This window comes from Wyeomyia smithii, chromosome 3 (assembly GCF_029784165.1).
Source record: "Wyeomyia smithii strain HCP4-BCI-WySm-NY-G18 chromosome 3, ASM2978416v1, whole genome shotgun sequence".
Taxonomy (NCBI): domain Eukaryota; kingdom Metazoa; phylum Arthropoda; class Insecta; order Diptera; family Culicidae; genus Wyeomyia; species Wyeomyia smithii.
This window is the reverse complement of record NC_073696.1, coordinates 77,765,751-77,786,335: the sequence shown is the minus strand read 5'-3', so window position 1 is coordinate 77,786,335 and position 20,585 is coordinate 77,765,751. Positions and strand designations below refer to the sequence as shown.

The 20,585-nt window shown below is 37.1% G+C and overlaps 2 protein-coding genes across 2 annotated transcripts in view; both read right to left on the bottom strand.

Annotated features, from left to right (window-relative positions):
- Positions 1–478: 478 nt before the first annotated feature.
- Positions 479–20,585, bottom strand: part of LOC129731601 (uncharacterized) — a 148,023-nt gene continuing 127,916 nt past the window's right edge. The window contains exons 7-12 of the mRNA XM_055691715.1: positions 9,283–9,440; positions 9,100–9,221; positions 8,963–9,026; positions 5,604–5,783; positions 2,383–2,484; positions 479–2,316 (exon numbers count right to left, since the gene is read on the bottom strand). Coding sequence (XP_055547690.1) covers positions 2,183–2,316; positions 2,383–2,484; positions 5,604–5,783; positions 8,963–9,026; positions 9,100–9,221; positions 9,283–9,440 — 760 coding nt within the window. The 3' untranslated portion in view covers positions 479–2,182. The remainder of the gene's footprint in view (positions 2,317–2,382; positions 2,485–5,603; positions 5,784–8,962; positions 9,027–9,099; positions 9,222–9,282; positions 9,441–20,585) is intronic.
- LOC129731607 (protein CDV3 homolog) lies at positions 9,823–11,196 on the bottom strand. Its single transcript, XM_055691727.1, has one exon. It carries the CDS (start codon positions 11,079–11,081, stop codon positions 10,404–10,406), a length of 678 nt encoding a protein of 225 aa, XP_055547702.1. The 5' UTR covers positions 11,082–11,196; the 3' UTR covers positions 9,823–10,403.

Here is a 20,585-nt window from a genome sequence, read left to right as displayed (position 1 = left end):
CTCTTATATAGGCCAATAAGCATGTTTTCAATTGCATGGTATATGATTCTGTCGACCGTGCTTGGGAAGCAATCATATAACGACCAATCAGAGGTCGAATCTTTCGTTTTGACAAGGCTTGACTATTTTCAATAGTACAATAGTTTGAATAATAAAATTACAATTATCTTATTTTGGGAAGAATCTTAGAAGATTTTCTAATCTATTGCTGCAAGAACGAAGGAAATCCATCGAATACTAACCGATTTATTAGCATTTGAAATTGGACATATTTTTCACTTTTTTCGGTTTTAGATTTTCATTTTACATCCCTATGTAGCCAAACTTCCTGAGAGAAGTATTCTACTTCAAAAAAAATTCGGGTTCGGGTCGGGTGCGGGTTTGAAAAACTTTAAACCCGACCATCTCTACTGTCCAAATCGCATAGAGCAAAACAATATTCGGATACTTCGGTTTATAACACAAATCCAGCAGAAAGTATTTTCAATTCATTTTATTTCATCTTGGAAGTACAATATTGTAGTTTGAAAAATAATAGTATGTAAGTTTCCCAAAAATCATGAAAGAAGCCGTCCTCATTAATTGCTCGGGATCTTGAAACAGTCAAATGATACATCTCCAAATAAATCTAGATACGAACGTTACGACATGTAGGCTGCACTATTACGTACTTAGTTGTGTTATTTGTGTATTTTTCCTCTTTAGTTTTGCGCTACTGTGTACGCATTGGGGCTCACTAAATAATCAAAATAAGCCTATCCCATCATCAGTTTGCAATGTTTATATTCGATCACAAATCGCTTGGCCGCGGAAATGCTTAAAGTTTCGCTCTTTATCCTTATCAGTTTTTTTTACTTTCTCAGTTCAACAAGTATCCTATAATATATAGCGAATAAAGCACGCAGTACGTTTTTTTCCTACCCACATTTTCCTCCTAAAAGCTGTGTAGGCGCATTCGATAACATCTAATCTTTGGCTGTTGCTTTCAATTAGTCTCTGAGCTACAAAGTGGTTAAAAAAACTTCTCCGCAAATACCTGTACCCTCTGATATTAGTTTTGTTGTGAAACCAATCCGACTATCCACACAAACGAAAAAGAAACACATACAAATGGTACACCGTTCGTTTTGGCCATCCTCGCGTGTAAATGGTTGCATATAATAAGCAAAAGCGTATGCTATCGTAATTTTTTATCGATGTTGTTTTATACGTGTTTGTAAAAATTTAGAAAATATTTGCTTGTCTTTGACCTAAACGTTTGTAACTAGTTTCCAATTTTTGATATTCCCCTAGAGGAAAAAAAACGAAATGTTTGTAGATTTGTGTGAACTAGGACGTGTTGGAAAACAAGTTTTCGAAAAATTGCAGCGGCTTTTCATATGTATAAATATATGTTAAATTTTTTCGATTAGCTTCTGTTTCAATATTATAAGGTTTTTTTTCTTTTTGTATATGACTTTACAGCGTGCAAAATATTTACCATTTTGGTATGTGTGTGTGTATAGAGATACTACTCTTTTGGTTTAGTTTCTAATTTATTGATCTATAATTTTCACTTTATACAGAGATCATACTCCGTGCTCTTGAACTGAATGATTGCCTCTTAACTTGTCACTAAATCCATCTTTGAGACAATCAGACAATACAATAATTGAACTGTGACAATGCCTAACAGGCGATGATAATGTTTAGGTTTTCTCATCCCTGGTGATAACGCTTCGTCGACCGTGATGATAGTGATGAGTTGATGATATGACTATGTGGGTATGTTTTAATCTTTCAGGGAACGTCAGAATCTTTTGACTGAGCTTTTGCGAACTACTCTTTGGATCGAGATAAGAATGGCTTAATCCTTGGCCTTGAAAAAGCATCATTTGTATTATGTTACAAATAAGCGGCTGCAAAATGTATAAGCACGAACAGCGAGTTGGGACGTACATGTCTTGCTATTTCACTCTATCAATGTAGCAAATTGCGATTGTAATGTGCGGGTGGATGGCACGGCAGCTTCTTTTTCAAGGTATTATGGCATTCTGGCAACGGTGGTGTTGGTTACTTTCTCTTGTTTGGTAATGGCCTCATATTTGTAAGGTGTATTATTTCTGCTGAGTATTTTTGCATGCTTTTCGTGGTTGCTCGATTGCTTTTCTATTTCGTTTTATTTTCCCAAGAAACAAGGACTTTACAATTCGGCTAGTTCCTTACTGTCTAGTTCAAGGCGTTGTTTTCTTTTGTTTCTGTAGCGCATTATGACTGCGAAGACGATGCCGTTAACAATAAACAGGGCAGCGATTACCATCGACGGAATCAAAATATCTAAAAAAATAGAAGCAAGGCTAACCAAAGTCTGTGTTGTGGGAAATCCTACAAGGTAGTATTTACCGTAAACAGTATCCGCTTGTTTGTCAGACATGTCGGAATCGCTGGCCTTACGTTTTTGCTCGTAATGAGATACTAGTCCACTGCCTTCGGTGGCACGTTTTTCTGCAATAAATAAAAAAAACTTGAGTTAAATTTTATCTAAATCACCCTCTAAATTGAAGAACAAAGTTTACTTCACTGATTTTGATATAGTTTTTCAGTTGCCATGAATCCCAACATTTTAAAAATGTGCTTACGAGTGCAAAATTCAACTGCGAAAGCAAGCTTTCGATCTTTTACTGCTGATTTTAGGATCCTAGTACAACAATCGAGTAGACTCGATACATATTCCAAATGAGACGTGTTGTTCGCCGAAGCTTTTGTAATACGGCTCATAATCTATGTGCTAAACTGTTATCATTATAAATTCACACATTACCACTAAATAACGCGATAGATGTGCATTTAGTTTATGGGAAATACGTTCCATACAGTAGCATCTGGTAATCATTGATTCGAAACTCTATATATTTGGGTTACAACTGAATTTGTTAATTATAAGGTCACACGAGCTGACTGGATTGTTGTCTCGATTAAGATCGACGATCGCAATCATTCAATTAAAATTTGTCTCGTTCCACCGAACAAACTGATCAACAAAAGCACCGTCGCAAGCTGTGAAGAATCTTTCCCCCTTTTGAATGTAGACAGACGAATCTATCTCTGGGATAATTCAATAAATTGTACCAGGCGTCAAAAATGAATTGGATGCTGGTATCAAACGACATTCGTATTCATCAGGAAGATCATGAATCAAAGTTTAGCCAATACATGGGCAACAGTTCAATGTGCGTACGATAAATATAACACGTGTGTTTAATGTATCTTCAAATGTAGAAAGATTCTTGTATTTATAGAAAAAAACATCAAGTTGCAACTGAATCTGTGTAAGCAACTGATTGAGAGTTGCCCAACGCGGCTCAACTAAAGACTGATTTTTGTAGCGGAATTTTCTAGAAGGTAGAAGCTATTTTTTATTTATTAAGCAACACAATGTTCATTAAAATATTAATTTTCAATCAGATCTCTAATCAAATTAATCACAGAAATTGGTGACCCAATATTTGGAATTTAAGTTGATGATCAACTCTATGAAGTAAAAAAGATATATTTTGAACTGTCTGCGCATGAAAGGTACCTATTAGTTCTAAGAAATTTCAAACCGCTTATCGGCGTACTAACTGAATTGGCACGCGTTCTTCTTGTCACGCGTTGTTCTTGTTCTTCGAGGTTGCTTCTGATAATGAACATGAGTTTTTGAGTCAAATGGCTGATGTTAAGTTAGCGGACGACGATGAGCGCACAACTGCTGTTTGCGAAAACAGCTCAACACAACTCAACGCAACGGTTTCGTTTAAATTATATGTATGAGTCAAGAATGCATTGATTAAGCGTATTGGAATTTGAAAATTCAATCTTTAATTTTCATAGTTAACGTATCCACCGAGAAGTGAAAAAGTAAACCGAAGCTACTTCATATTTGGGAAACAAAACACAAACGTTTATCACGTGGAAACGATATGTTGTCATGAAGTGGCTAAGCAGAAATATTTGTTTAAAAGTCGAACGAGGTTTAAAATATAAAATTAAATAAATAAGAATGTCATAAATAAATGTCATTCTCCGGGTAACACATTCTCATAAGTGCCATTATTGATTTACTTTTGACACTAGAAGTTCGAAAACTATTTCACAAGACATTGTCAAATTGATTCTTCGTACTGACTTTTGTGGCTGTTATGCAATTACGGGTAGTACTACCACGGCGTGAAAAGCAGTCAGCTGTTCTAATTATAATCTTCCGTGCAGTTTAGTCTAAATACGTCGAATTGTCGTCAGCCAAGCGCCGTCAAAATGCTTTAATGTTTATCATCTCACCTAGAGGTCTCAACAATCTTTCATTGTATCGTTTCCTGGTTTATCTAGCAATTTTCGAATAAAGTTAAGTTGTGAATGAACAACTAGATACTTGTTGAAAAATATTTTACTTAAATCTGATTGCGTCTTTGTGACTTTGTGTTGCAGTGACTGTATGAACGCAATGTGTATGTGAACGAATAAAATATATACTGCATCACACTTCAACACTGAGCTTCCGAAAAGGAATTTGTATATTTAACATTTCTCACAATTTCCTATTATTATAAAATGTTTTTGATGTACCTACGATAAAAAAACATAAGCTAGATTCTTCTACTTAACGATACCATGAGAAACACCGTTACATGCAAGCAAATGCGAGACTGGGTAGGTACAGAACACGAAACTGCAACAGCAAGTAAACAACATATGTTTTGCAGATTTCTCACGAAGCAAGCTGGAAATCGGCTTATCTGAAAACTTTCGTCACAATTTTTAAATAAGAGCACAAATGTTTTCTTTATGTTAGCTGATAAAATATCTAAAGAAACGAGTTACATGGTCAAATATTTTTTCATATCTAATTATAAAATAGAATTAGATTGCGTACAGAAGATGAACCTTTCAACTTGTTTGTGAAACACTTTCAATTTTATTGCGAGCATGCAAGAAACAAACCTAACAGCAGATTCCTACTAAAATCGTATTTTTTTTACTAAAATCGCACTATTTTCCAGCACTCTCGTGAAACATAAGACACAGCTGTTGCTTTTTTATTGTGGGTACATTTGTTGTTAAAATTCATTCATCACAGCTAGTGTCCTTTCTCCTTTCTGGAACCCTTCGGTATTCGTCATGTTTCACTCGTTCCTTTTAAATTGTTCATTGATATGTGTAATTCAAGGCAACAGCCTTGCACATTGCACAACCACATCGGCGGCGTACCCTTTTTTAGCTATTCTGGCCAATAAAAACAGATTGCATTCGACAGGCGGAAAGCACCCCGCATAAAACTGAACGTTTTTATTCTTATCGAGTCGCGACCGGTGCATGTATTGAACCAAATTTATATTTAAGTCGTTCTTGAATCTCGACACGAATGAAAAATGATTGATTGTTGGTAAACACTTGCACTGATATTTTGCACTCGCAATTATTGCGAAAACGATAATACTGATAGCGTGCACCAATAAAACTAAATGTCAAACGAGTTACCATGGAGCTGCTTCATGATTTATGAGTCAAATTAGTGATTTGGCGTGCACCAGATATAGTAATTTATATTATATTTTATTAGCTGCTCCTGCAGTTCGATGACTTACCTACGCAAGCTGGTAACGGTCGATTCCACGTTTGCTTGCTGGTGCAGACTAGCTCGCGACTGGGTTCAGCTGTGTCGGGGAACACGTATAAAGGATCACAGACGTACTTCACGCGACGCTCGCTTCGACGGACCAGCGTCATATGCGGCGGTGTCGGTGTCGGCAACTCACAGCCGAGTGCTAGAAAAGGATGACAGAAGAAAACAAAGCAGGAAAGTGAACCATTGTAAGCTGCATGACAATTTAAACGTTTTACAGATGGGTGTCACAGACTACAGACAGGCGTCGCACGATGAATGACCCACACAAGATGTTGAAGAGTTTTGGTTCATTTGACGCGTATTCAATAATTGATATTTTTAACTCTATCAACTGATTGTTTTTTCTTAGTTTTTATAATTTCGTGTGATTGTCTTATTCTATCTATAGAAATTAAATGGCTTGTTTCCTTGTGGTCTGAGTTCTTATAAATTTTTGATATGATTTCCGCACCAAACTAGCTATTGTAGAATTTTGATTGTTTCCACACCCGAATTCAAGGGGGGGGGAATGCCCCGGGCCTCCCGATTTTAGGGGCCCCCCCAGTCCTGGGGCGACCTTTATTTTGCTCGTCACTTTTCAGAATGTTACCTCTAAATATTTTAAGCAAAGAGGGCCTCACAAACAAATTTGACCCGGGCCCTTTAACGTCTAAATCCGGCCCTGATTGTTTCTATGGGTGCCATCTTCAATTTTTTGAAAATTGAAAACGTACAATAATTTTTATGTATAAAATTGATAAAAGCATGTTAATTTATATATATTTTATCAGGTAAAATAGCAAACATTAAAAGTATCAATAACTTACTTAGGGGCGAGATATTGGATTTTTTTAAAATAACATTCAGCGCACTGAGGCAAAGAAAATGTTCGAAACTGAACTTTGATCGATAAATTTATAGATTTTTTAGAGATGCTGCTAACAGTAAACATGTATAACTATGTTCAAGTGTCCCATTTCTTGAGGTGTTGAATGTGTGAATATTCTCAAAATTCAACAATCAGAAATTATAAAAAATACTATCCACTGAAAAAGGTAAACACTTATAGTGAATTTCTTCATACGCTGAGCCCACCTGGAGCTATCTGGCATCTCTTTCTTGCATCGTAAATCGCAATTTCGCTTCTCTATTCCTGCGTAGATTTCCATTATCAAATTTACCATGAGCTTCATGGCCCTCCTAGATGAGCCTCGCAACCCCCTTGCCGGCCGCGGACCCCCGGTTGGGAACCACTGCCTTAAAGCCATGAAGACTACAACATCGAACATAACTTTTGAATTAAGGCACATCTGTTCAACTGAAGAACCAAATAACGAGACAAAATCTCTTAATTTTAAGTATCGACATCTAGCGGTGGAGAGAACGCATTTTACACTCGAAATTTCATTACGCTTATATTCCATTCATTCAACAAAGTGGCTGTATGAGCTCTCGCCGCTTTTTCATCGAGAGAATCCTTTGTTCTCTCCAGTACTGGTATAGCGAGGGTGCCTTTTCATGATAAACGTACAGTACCACCTGCATACGTGCAACGGTTTTTATGTAAATATATTTTTAATGATTTTCATTGCTGCCCAAGTTGAAAACTGAATATCTTGACCAACGACAATCATTTTTTTACATTGTACCTAATGTCGCAAGCAGTGCTGGTACAGCGCGTCTGATATGAATTTCTAGCAATGTTAGGTATAAAAAACGGTACGAGAAAAAAATATTGTCGTTGATCGAGAAATTCGGTTTCCAATATCAACGAAAACATTCAAGTAAATCAACTAACAGGTTAAAATAGTTTTAACAGTCGTGAGGTGTATGATCCAAGAAAATTTGTTAGACAATGTTCGAATGGTTGAAAGATTTTTAAGTTAATTTGTTCAATTGATGTTGATTGTGAATTGTTACTGAATTTCCACTTTAAAGATCTCTTGAATGCGATCCTGTCTTACCTTGATTTTGATAGATTCAACTATTTAAGATCACCTTTTTGCTTAGTTTTAAAGCAAAAAAAAAAATACTTTTTTGGTGCATGTTCAAACTATTGGAACGAACTGTTCGAACGATGCACTGTAAAATCAATGTAGGATGGAACAGCAAAAAATGAATGCAGAAGCTTGGGCACCGATTTGCTGCAGAGTTCGAAGTTGCATATCTTTTCTGTGATTAAGGTTAACAGCAGGGATGGTAGGTAATATTTTTCAAATGTTTTCACGCTCCGCGAAAAAATGTCTTCACATGCCTTCTCACGCAAGATGGGCACCGAAAACCGCCTGGAGGCTGGAATAATTAACGGCGAACTGGAAGATGTCCAGCAAAACAGAAAAGGTCACCATCTCTTCGAATTGCGGATGTCTTCACCAGGGGGCTCTTGTGGCTATCAAACTCCATACATTTTCCATCTACCACTCGTTGATTCTGGTACCAGCGTTTCTGGTACCCACTATTTGGTTGGTTTGTCCTAAAACAAGTGAAATAGAGTAAACGTCCCAATTTGGTCGGTAGATTTATTCTCGAGTAAATGTCGTTTTAGATGCGAAAAAACAAAAGCTCAACATTTGTTTTCAGTACAATGTGCACTTTCAATGAATAAGATAAGTTTTGTAAGCATTTGAAATTAAATATTACCGCCGTGATGAATTTATGATTGGTAGGCAAAATGTTGACGTTTATAGGCCCCTGGTCTTCACACACTTCAAATGTCTTAACTTTGTCTTTGTGCACCAAGATGTCTTCACAGCTGGTTAAATGTCTTCAAATTGAAAATATAAATTAAATAAATTGTATCAATGTATAAGATAAATGCAATTTATTAGAATGCTAAAAATACTAATCTACCTTTAATAAAAAACGAAACCATTTAGACAAGTAGTAATGGTATTAGAAAAAAATCTCTATATCAGGTTGCAAACGGTTTAGTTGCAACATTGATTAAGAAATTCAAGGTCATTTTTAATTGTTATGTAATCAAAATATTTAATTAATTTTTAGGCCGCATTTTTCAAACTTCGAAAATTACCGAGCCAATAAATACCAATACTTACTATTTCAAATATCGCTGTTTAAACCCTACAGAATTAATAAATTATTGACAGTTGCGTTCCAGTAAATAAAGTTATTGACAGTTGCGTTCCAGTAAAATGCAATCATGAGCACCCCCAGAACTAATAGATCACAAAAGCTCTAAAGGTGACGTTGAGCTTTTCGTGCTTTTGATTTTGCCTGAAATATTTCAAACACTTCTGCAAATATTTCATACCGTTCTTCCTTGACCAGCATAGTACTTTCTAATTCTAGATAAAATCCAACATTGAAACATGTTCCTACCTGAATAGTGTATCAGCACACCTCGTTTTGGATAGGCGACTTTGGTTGTGGTTCGCACATTAACCTTGATTGAGAAAATATATTATAATAATTATAAATATAACATATGACAAAAAAAAAAACAAGATAACACTTACTTCCAGCCGCTCTTGTAGACTGATGACCTCAATCGGACGAGTGCTTTCTGAACAACTGCTGAACAGGGTTTGATTTGTGTTCAGGTCCCTAATTTCAATGTAATCCCTACACGGTTCATCAACTGCGTAAGAAAGTTATAAAGTTTAACCGAACGCTCTCCACAAGCATATCAAGGTACTTACTCCGTAATGCTAAATCTAAAATAGTTAACTTAATTTTCTGCTGTTGCCTAGCATACAGTGTCCACCGGCAGACGCTGTCCCCGATGTAGTACTTGGGATAGCCGGGGGTCATCAAAAAGCCTTGTCTCAATGGGTTCTTGAGCAGCGTTCGCTGAATGCTGAAATATCATTATAAATAATAGATTTAATAGAACGCAATTTTAGCAGTAATGACAAAAAATATGCCTCATTTTTTTCCGAATAATGTTATAACATTGCACTACTGTTCCTATTTCTCACCATCTCTATCAGTTACATAATAGTTTTTGTAAAATAGTAATATGACTCATCTTAAAAGAATAAGGGTTCTTCAAAATTCGTGTGGCTACAGTATCTAAAACAATGTTTACATCGGATCTATCACAGAAAGTGCGAAAAAGGGAAAGAATGGGAATTATAATTGTGTTTTAATATAATTATAGCGGTGTAGGACATAATTCATTTATACCTATGAAGGGACATCATAGCGACTATGTGATATAAAACATAAAACTGTGCAGCCTGTTTTTAAAGTGTTTATTAAATATAAAACCAATGCAACTCTGTGCATTGCAAGAAATAAGAACAGTTTATTGAATTGAATGAGTGTTTGTCGCAATAGGTTTTATTAATTATTGGACTACAATTTCGAATAACAAATTTCCATAAATCCACAGTTTATTCATTGTTAATCGATAGCGTCAACAAAACATTTCATAGGGAATTATATCGTATCAGTACATATTGTATACTCTTTTCGTCCATGTCAAACACTTTCGACTGTTTTTCTGCGCTTTGAGATTATAGACATTGTAAAGCTGCTTAGATCTGGTTTACGGATAAGAATTGAAACTTTTCGACATGGACGAAATACATGTTTGCAGCTTAGTAAAATAAGTTTCCCTTCTGCAATCTGCAACACACAGCATTCTAAGGAGCACATTTTTAGGATATTTCACCACTTTGTATTTGGAAAAAATAGACACAAAACCTAACACACTAGTCGACCGTCGCCAGGGAAAATTGATCGGGACCAGACTGGATAGAAGTTCCGGCTCCATCGGGCAATAAAACATGCGGCATTAGCGGCCAAACAAGGTGCTCTAGCTTGCGTCATTACTCAACGACGTGAACCGGTTGCCTACGGAAAGGGGCGCTGCTGATGGCATATCGGATGGTCTGACACGGCCACCATGTTTCACTTCCTCAAAAGTTGAATCCTTTTTGCTTTTTGTCGGATCTGAGACATCTGCTCCTAATGTAGGGAAAAACTCTTCGTTTTTCAAATCCGGTGCACCTTTCTTACTCTTCAAACGCAGATTTTTTAACCCGGGAGCTACATATTGCTGTGGTGCCTGCGGTTGTGGCTGCTGTTTTTCTGTGGTATCAGTCGAATCAACCTTCTTCCAGGCTCCGGAAGCTTTCCGTTCCGCACTTTCTGCGTTACTTTTTTCGCCATCGGTTTCACCTGGGGTTGCTCCACCTTCGTCTGCACCAAAATTAGCTTGATTATGATCTTCTTCCGAAATATTCAATTGTGCCAACTTTAGACCACTGTAATCTTTTCTTTCTTCCTCGAATTCCTTCCACTCTTCTTCCACCGGCTCGGGATTTTTCGTTTCGATGCCTTCGACGATCGGGGTCACCTTTCGCTTATTCACTTCTGTGTTTTTCTTCGACGTATCTTCAATACGCTTAGCCAACTCTTCCGCCGTTGCAAATTTCTTTGTTTTCGACTTTTTACGGTCTTTTTTAGCGAAAAAATCGTCTAAATCAGCCATTGTAGCAAACAACGTGGTATATTACCAGCAGTCTTTATGGAAATTTTGCTGAAGAACAAAAATTTACACGCACAGCTTTGACAATTTCCTTCATGTCAGTTTTATTCTCTCACTGGTATTCGTGCTCGTGGGAGAAATGAGAGAAAATAACGTGAAGGTAACATGCGATTTTGACGCAAGAGCGTTACGTTCAATGATGCCAGTTTTGAAAGTGGTGCAGATATTATAAATCATGGTCAGCTTCCCTGAGCGGAAAAGGCGGGTGTTGTTATGGTTTATTTTCATTCGCTGTTTTCTTTCACAGAATTCCTGTTGGCTTTTGTTTGGCGGGTATAGCACATTATTTAAATCAAAGATTAATGATGACATAGATGCCCTTGTTGGACAAGGGCTTGGGCTGGTCTGTTCGTGATCGCAAAGCAATACTATAATGCTCGCCACCTGGTGGCGTTTCGGTGAAACAAGGCTTGTCGTATACCTGGAATCTGGATGCTAAGAAAACTAAGCGTAGAACACTAATGTAGGGAAGGTAGTAAAACTAGCCCCTTGGCGTTTGTTTTATTTCTTCATAATAAATGGAATATAGATGCACATGAAATGAAATTGTTCTGTCTGATCCAAGCCTATTAAAAGCCACCATTTTTCTTGACTTTAATATATTTCGTATATTTCAAATCAACGACGAAACGAAACACCGAACTTCACGAAACTCTTTCAACGATGTGCTTGATGAATTTTTTATGACAGTACATATTATTCACGATTCGTTCATCCGGTGCTTTCTTTCTTGTGAATACGGTAGGTTCGAAATAAAACCGGCCTGAAATTTATACCACATACAAACCCTGTATCATTGTTTTGCGAAAAACTGTGACACGGTAGGAGAGGAGTTGGAATAAAATCGACGAAGCTTTTTTTAAAAGACCGATTTTTCTTTTCAAAAAAAAAAAAAAATGTACACTAGAAATACGCTAAAACAATTCTGCAATTTTCTGAAAGTTCTTCTAGCACAAAAACAATCGCTTGTATTTCCAAACACAGGTAACAACAATATCGCACGCTTAGCCTTGGGGCTAATAGCGGTCTCGATCAACTAGATTAGTTGAGAGATTTCGTTATCGATATTGTTTTTTTTTTGGCACATTTTGCATGTGTAGGATAAGTACAACGATACACCATGCCCCAGTGCTGAGTCGAGAAAATTTCCAGCTCGAAAAGATCCTCGACTCGATCGAGAATCGAACTCGATATCACAACCGTGTGGGAGAGCTAGCCGACAGACATCGTTAACCACAGAGCCACGGGGACCACACAAACACAGGTATTCTACGTTTTAAGTTCGTTCTACGGAGGGGGTTGGGGGAGGTTGAAATTTTGTAATCATATACTGCGAAGGTGTGTGTCTTGTTATTGCTCGTCTTTGTCAAAAGACGTCCTGTAGAGTACGTACACTTTTAGCGAAACAGAGTGATATTTTACTCAGTTTAGAATAAATTAAGTGAGTGTGTACGATCAACACAAGAATGTTCAGTTCTAGGGGCTAGACACCTTTTTTTCATGAAAATTTTTTCGATAATATTCAAGGAACTGATATGGAAGCTTTTAAGCGTTACGAACATCTCTTTTCTGTACCGTTCATCCCAAAACTACTTTCTCTGTCGTCACAATTTGCTTCACTTAGTTTGGGGATACAATGAATGTGTTAAATGTCATTTAGAATATCATACAACTTTCAAAAATTTTAAGAAATTGCTCAAAACTATTTCATATGCTATTAACAGTTGTAGTCAACATTTGGTTGGTTTGCCGAATCAACATACGATAAATGCAAAGATGACTAGGACAAGACACCTGACTTTTGCAGAATTCATAGGACATGATTGTCGCTGCGCGTGAGCAAAAGTCAAACTAATTTATACCTTGTAACATCAATACTTGACGTCAAAATCAACTGACGACAAGGCCAAGACATGACTGCTGAAAGGTGAAACATTTTTTTTGGTATCCATGTGGACAGGGTTGTCAATGTTCCAGTTTAAACTGGATTCCTCCAGTTTTTTTTCAAGTGATCCAGTCAAACAGTTTATTCCCAAAATCTTCCAGTTTTTCAGATATTTGCCAGTTTTATCCAGTTTTTTATTCACTGAAGCTCCGATTGATTTACGAAAATATTTTCAAAACGTAAATATTGCGCTGCTGTTAGAGGAAATTTTTCAGTCCATAATATCAACAAAATGTAAGACCGAAACAAAACAGTTCTGATTAAAATGAGTAATTTTTTGCAAAGAGTTATCTAAAGAGATAAGATGAAGATAGTTGCTTCATAAAAAATGTTATTGGATTCAGTCCCCATAACAGAAAAGCACACTCACAATCTTTTTTTTGCTTTTTTTAAATTTATTTGGAATCCAGTTTTTTCCAGTTTTTTCTTCAACCTTTTTCAAGTTAAATCAAAAATTTTATTGGCAACTCTGCATGTGGACGACTGTACGGTGCTGCCATCTTAAAAATGATAATAACGCGTACAAATGTTTAGTTTACTATCGGCGCATCATTTAAAATTAAGCGTACCTTCAGAACTTTCTGATAACGGCTATGAGCACACTCTACAGCCAAGTTTTCCACTCTTACCTAGGTCAATAAAGGTTATAATTAACGATAAAATTTCTACAAATATTTCCACCAAACACCAAACGCGAAATTTCTAGGTTGATAAGGCAATCATAAAAATAAAAATAATACCGCTCTAGAAGCACTTGGAAATCGTCTCATATTCAATTGGCAGATGGCATTACCTCTTTAAAGCCTGTAGTACACTCTTTGTCTAATGGTCAAATATTTGACCTTCTGACATAATGGTCAAGTTTATTTGACATCATGGTTGTTGTTTGCCCGTGTTTGCCCCATGTTAAAATTGGAGAGTGACAAACAATTATCTTTTACCAAATTTTTATCTGTCAAAAAGTGCCAAATATTTGACGCTTGATCAAAGAGTGTAATACAGGCTTAAGAGCGACATCAAGTCATTGCGCTCAGCTACTAGTAACAAAAAGTTCAATTTAACTTATCATTGCTTGACACCAACCACATAAGCTAAAGTTTATTGGGCTACTTTACACAAATCATAACATTTGCTTCATATTTATATGAATATGTACCGGATAAGTATATTCTGTTCTTTTTTACAACAACCGAAAATGTGAGAAAATGATATGTTTATATATGACAATATAGCGTTGATGAGAGTGTTGTACATAATTTATGTCCTCGCTACTTTCGGAAGTATCATCTACTCTATTCAAATAACAATTTTTAGAGGACATTTTCTGTGATATATGAAGACACTCGAGAATTATAAACGTGACTCCCATGTTACCTGGCTGGCGACATATCAAACTTTAAGTTTTAGTAGAATGGGCTTTGAAAATAAATATAACCCCTCAATATAAACCCTCACTCTGAACAGCTCAACGATTGATGACGGACTATGCACGGTAAATCGGTTTAGCTCACAGTGACAATTTTATGAGAAGATAAGTCATCAGATGGCAGCACTAACCGTCGGAAAGTGGTCGTGTTCAAAATGTATGAAAAATCTGGAAGTTAGGTATCTTGTTCCATTTATCTTTGATAAATTTAAACTGATCATTTTTCGGGTGCCAGTGCCATTGATGTTAATAACACGTCAAATGTATGGTATCTGACAGCGATGCGATCCCCGTAATAATATTACACGATATTGGTCTAGGGGCTAGACACCTTTATTTTCATGAAAAATATTTCGATAATGTTACTCGATATCGGTGGATATATTTTGATATTTATCGTTTATCTTTCAATTGACAACCCTCAAACGATAATATAACGTCAATGAGCTATGAAATAATTAGAGGGGTGTCCAAAAATGCAACGATAAATACTTCGTAATATTAAATATTGGAAATATTTCGCAATATACCAATAATGTCTTGCTCCAAGATATTGGTTGATATATTTTGATTATTGTTTATCTGTCAATTGACATCCCTCCAACGATAATCCAACGTCAATGAGCTATGATTTAGATAGGGGGGGGGGGGGGGGTGCTCAAAAATACAACGATAAATACATTGTAATATTGAATATTAGGAATATTTCGCAATATATCTATAGTGTCATATATCCCTAGGTTCAGTTTTTATAAATTTGAACGCTGAAAATTACACTGCCTTACATGTTAGATTTTGGACACTGATATTTCAAATAACAAAAAAAAAAAAAACGGAGAAGATATAATCAATTATGATAATAGACTCGTTTATTCAAATATATCATACAAACGTTAATTCTATTAGAAATTAATTCAAAGTATTTAATCTGTTAGTGTGTACTTAAAAATTACACGATCAAAACGTTGAAGTGAAGAGATTTACTGTACTACTTATCAAATTTGTTATTGTTAAATGCAAATCCCATGAACCAAATCAATACAACGCGCGTTGAAATCAACGGGAGATTACAATTGTTTTTCACACATCTACTAACTTTCTCCGTTTCGCATTTGGGATGTCAATCTTGTTTAAGTGAAATAATCTTATCTATTCAAGAATAAAGGTGTTTAAGTGTTACAATGCAGGTCGGTTCATGAAGATGAGGCTAGGACTGAAGTGGTGTTTCTTGAAACTGAGGAAGAAAACATCTGATCTTCTAGAAAGATCTCGAAGCCGCCATAAGGAGAGATTTTCGCAACAGAAGCCAGGGATACTGAATGTCCTACGAATTTTTTTTTGCAACTTCATCCAGGCTGAATGAAACTCGACAGATGGGCATCAATGAATAGGATGTGGATCGATTTTAAATGGTGAGAGCGTTCTTTTTCAGAATAGCATTTCGCTATGATTGTGTTTAATATTGGTGCAGTACGACAGTTGAATTTCTGCATCCTATTGTCAATAAATATAACATGCTATTAAATACGGGTCAATTTTTTTGATACAAATGTATCAAACGAATTGAAAGTCTGAAAATAATAATAAAATCTGCAAGATTCTAATATTATTTTGAGGCGGGGCTTACCGATTGGAAAATTACTCCGGAATGTACTGCAAGTACTCAGTCATTCTGTAAAGGGTCTTTGGAAGGTCGGTAGAGCTAACACCTTCTAGATCCCGAAACAAAGATAGTTGCAGAAATGAAAGATAATTGCAACTGTCTTTTTTCGCTACATCACTGCCAGACAGTGGGATCTAGAAAGGTTCCACACACGCACACACACATAATCTTATCTATTCAAGAAGAAATTTGATCTAACATCTTCATCTTCTCGAAGAGCATTGTTGAAGTTATAAAACAAGTAATTACCACATACCACTCCATACAAAATTCTAAGAAAATTGTAGATCCGAATAACTTGTGCGACACCTGCTGGACATATTCCGCAAGAGATGAACTTTCAGCCTTTCTGTTGTTTTTTGCAGTACAGCGCGCGAAAACTGTCAACTGAGTTCAAAGGAAAAAGCGAATCAGCGTTCCCATCGCTGTGGCGGGAATATTTCGTGCAACTGAAACACATTTGAATTGACCGTTATTTTGATCCACGAGAATAAATTTCGTGATACGTTTGTTTGTCTGTGTTATTAACTTCGATCACTGCCATTAATTATTTTACACTCTACATTTTACCAAAGATTACTAATCCGAGATCAGTGCCATCTGATGACTTTAATGCTCATGAAACTGTGATTATTAGTAAAATTGATTTACCGTGCATAGTCTGTCGGATGATCCCAGGGATACCAAATGTGCAGATTTGTCTGCAAAACGCAGACTTTGGGAGTCTGTGAGCTTATATTTGCGCAGATTTAAAATGTGTGCAGATTTTTGCAGACTTTTGCCTGCGCGCGCGAAATTTTTTCGGATCACGGATAGATTTTTTTCAGATCTCGAGCATATTCTTCCGGTTTTTCGAGCAATTGCAGACATTTTTCAAAATCATCTGGCAACCTTGTCATCAAATTAACAGTTTACAAATTAGTTTGAATTTTGCTCATGAGCAGCGTTGTTCGTATACCCAAGATACGGTAAAAATCACTAATCTTGTTTTCGTTGATTTTATGCTCTACAATACGGGTACCGATGGAAAAAAAATTATATTATCACATAAACTGCACGATTTTCGATGCTGTTGCATTGCTGTTTACATTTTTGATACAGTCAGCTTTTTTCACGCGGGGGATACATACCTCGTAAAAAATATCGTGTAAAAAACCGCGTCAACTCAATAATCCGCGTAAAAAAACCACGTTAATTAGAAAATCCGCGTAAAATAAACCACCAAGAAAGGAAACCCCGAGACGCTCTACGACCAGGTCATTCCGGATCTTTCGGAGGGTGGAAGTTTTTTTGAAGTAGAATACTTCTCTCAGGAAGTTCGGCTACATAGGGATGTGAAATGAAAATCTAAAACCGAAAAAAGTGAAAAATATGTCCAATTTCAAATGCTAATAAATCGGTTAGCATTCGATGGATTTCCTTCGTTCTTGCAGCAATAGATTGGAAAATCTTTTAAGATTCTTCCCAAAATAAGATAATTGTAATTTTATTATTCACACTATTGTACTATTGAAAATAGTCAAGCCTTGTCAAAACGAAAAATTCGACCTCTGATTGGTCGTTATATGCTTGCTTCCCAAGTACGGTCGACAGGATCATATACCTTGCAATTGAAAACATGCTATTTGGCCTATATAAGAGCCTGCTTCAGCCGGAGCCGCTCATAATAGTTCTAGACAGCGACAACAGCAGTCGTCCTTCCTTAGCAGCAGCACTAGCCCTGTGGTTGGTCACCACGTCTCAGGAGCAGCGCGGTTTTTCTCAGCGTGTGTCGCCAGACAGCCATTATTCCCCCCGTGTTGGGGCAACATGAAGATTTCCATCAGGAAATCCAATTTTGAACATCAAAATGCCTTTTTGAAGGCAAATAAACAAGTCATTGAAAGTTAATAATTTTTGTCAACGCAAGCAAGCATTCTGTGTTGCATCCTAGCAATTTAAATCTGTCGCACCCGTCGAATTTACTGAATGTAAAATAGCTTCCAGAGTGCATGTTGTCCTTGTATCTTAATTCCCCTAATGTTAGGGCAGCTCAAAGGTTGTAATTAGTAACCGATTTTGAACCGCAAAATGCTTTTTTTCAAGGCAAATAAAAAAATAATTGAAGGTTAATAATTTTCTGACATCAACACAAGCAGACATTCTGTGCGGGATGCAATCAAATTCTGTTGTAGTTGTCTAATTTTTACTTTATTTAGTAAACCCCCCGCTGTAAGGGCAACGCAAAGGCTGCGATCAGCATAACCGACATTGAATAATAAACTGCCCTGTTAGAACGCATTCACAAAAGCAGTTAGTTCAACTATGCAGAGCTAATATGAAGTCGATTCAATCAATCAGTATGAACAGAATTTCGTCGTCTCCCAGCTGCCAAGTTGCAACATGTTGCAACACGCAACAGCGAGCAAACGAGTCGCTTGATGTTACAAACGCAATAAGATACGGGTTAAAACCGTTGCGTGTGTGAGAGTACCATTGGTGTTTATTCGCTGGATACAAAAATCAAATGCAAATTGTGGAATAAATTGTCTGAAGAACATTATCGAATGGAACAACTGAACTGATAGGGCGTGGCCTATTACGTAGCACCTTTCGGCTATAAAAGAGTGTTTCTGGGAAAACTAGCTACATTCAGTCGATGCTTGGCATTCAAGCGATACAGGCTTGTTTTTCGGATTGTTCGTCAAAGTTATTTTGCTAGTGTAGCATTTACCTGCAATATTTTGTGATTTTGTCAACCATCGCTGTATATTTCTCGAATAGAAAAGTAACAGACTACATACAGCGAATAGGAAGTGCAAAAAGAGAACACAACTGATGGCGGCGGCGGCGTGCTGGGATCCAGGTAGCCAATATCCTGAGATTGGAACTGTGCCTCAATGGATGTATAATAATAAATTTGGTCAACTTAACATTCTGCAACTGGAAGCTGACGACAGAGCGGAATTAAACCCCTTCTTGGTCGGAAAATGTCTGGAAGCCTGCGTTGGTGAGATTGAAGGAGCAACTACGGAGAATGATGGAAAAAGATTTGTATTGCGAGTGCGAAACCCGGAACAAGTGCGAAAACTTCTTGCATTAAAAGAACTGAAACAAGATGTGGGACAACCGAGCGTGGCCGTCTCTGTGATTTTACACCCAACACTCAATAAGAGACGCTGTGTTATTACCTGTCGTGAAATCGTAAAGATGAGCGAAACTGAATTAGTGGAAGAGTTTAAAAGCCAAGGAGTTATTGCTGCCAAACGATTCACTGGGCTCGTAGATGGAAAGAAACAAAACCTCCCTACGGTGGTCCTAACTATCGAGAACACCACCATCCCGGAAGTCATCAAGGTTGGTCCACTGAGAATTAAAACTCGAGTGTTTATTCCTGAGCCGACGATTTGTTTCACGTGCTACAAATATGGACATACTAAAAATCGTTGCAAAGCTGCCGCTCGATGCCGAAACTGTTCGAAAGTGCATGACTTTGATGAGGAATGCAAGAATAAGCCCTACTGCCTTAATTGCAAAGGAGAACATGGACCTTCCAGCAGGAAATGCCCAGTCTACCTAGCCGAAAAAGAAATCACCAGAATCAGAGTGACGAAAGGAATCGACTACAAAGAAGCCGTCAAGCAATTCAACGCAGGGGCAGGATCTTACGCCGAAGTGAGCAAAGTTCAACAGCGACTGAAAATCAACGATAACAATGCAGTAGCAAACCTGATCAAACAGAAGGACGACATGATCCAGAAGCTGATGGATACCGTGGCCAACCTAACCAGTAGAATTAAGGAACTCGAGCAGACTAAAAAAGACAAGAAGCAGAAGAAACAACAGAAGAAGAAGATTGTGATTGAGGGAACCGACCAGGACATCGAAGACGAGATGGACACTGACTCTAGTCTGCAAACAGCTAAGACAGTAAAGGTAAGTGACACTTCTTCCAAAGTGAATTTACTTCCGGTATCAAACTCTAAAACTGCCTACAAAAGACACCCTACCACTGAAATCATTCCCCCTTTAGTTAAAAAATCATCGGAACAAATGACCGTTGAAGTTGACAGTTCTTCCAATCCCGATTATCTCTTCTCCACTGACTCATCTTTTAAACTACCCAATTATGGCTTGCCCTTCAAATCAAACCACTAATCGATACACAACCAGTTTGCTTTTCGCCCAGACAAAGGAACCGATGATTATTTCACTGAACTGGAAGATCTTATTGAGAGTCACCTTCAACGGGGCCATCATGGTGATTGTGTCTCGCTCGACTTGTCGAAAGCTTTCGATCGTACATGGCGTTACACTATGTTGAAATCCTTGGAAGAATGGGGCATTAAAGGCCGCATGGGTCTCTTCATTCGAAATTTCCTGGAAAACAGGAAGTTTAAGGTACTCATTGGAAACACACAATCCGAAACCAGA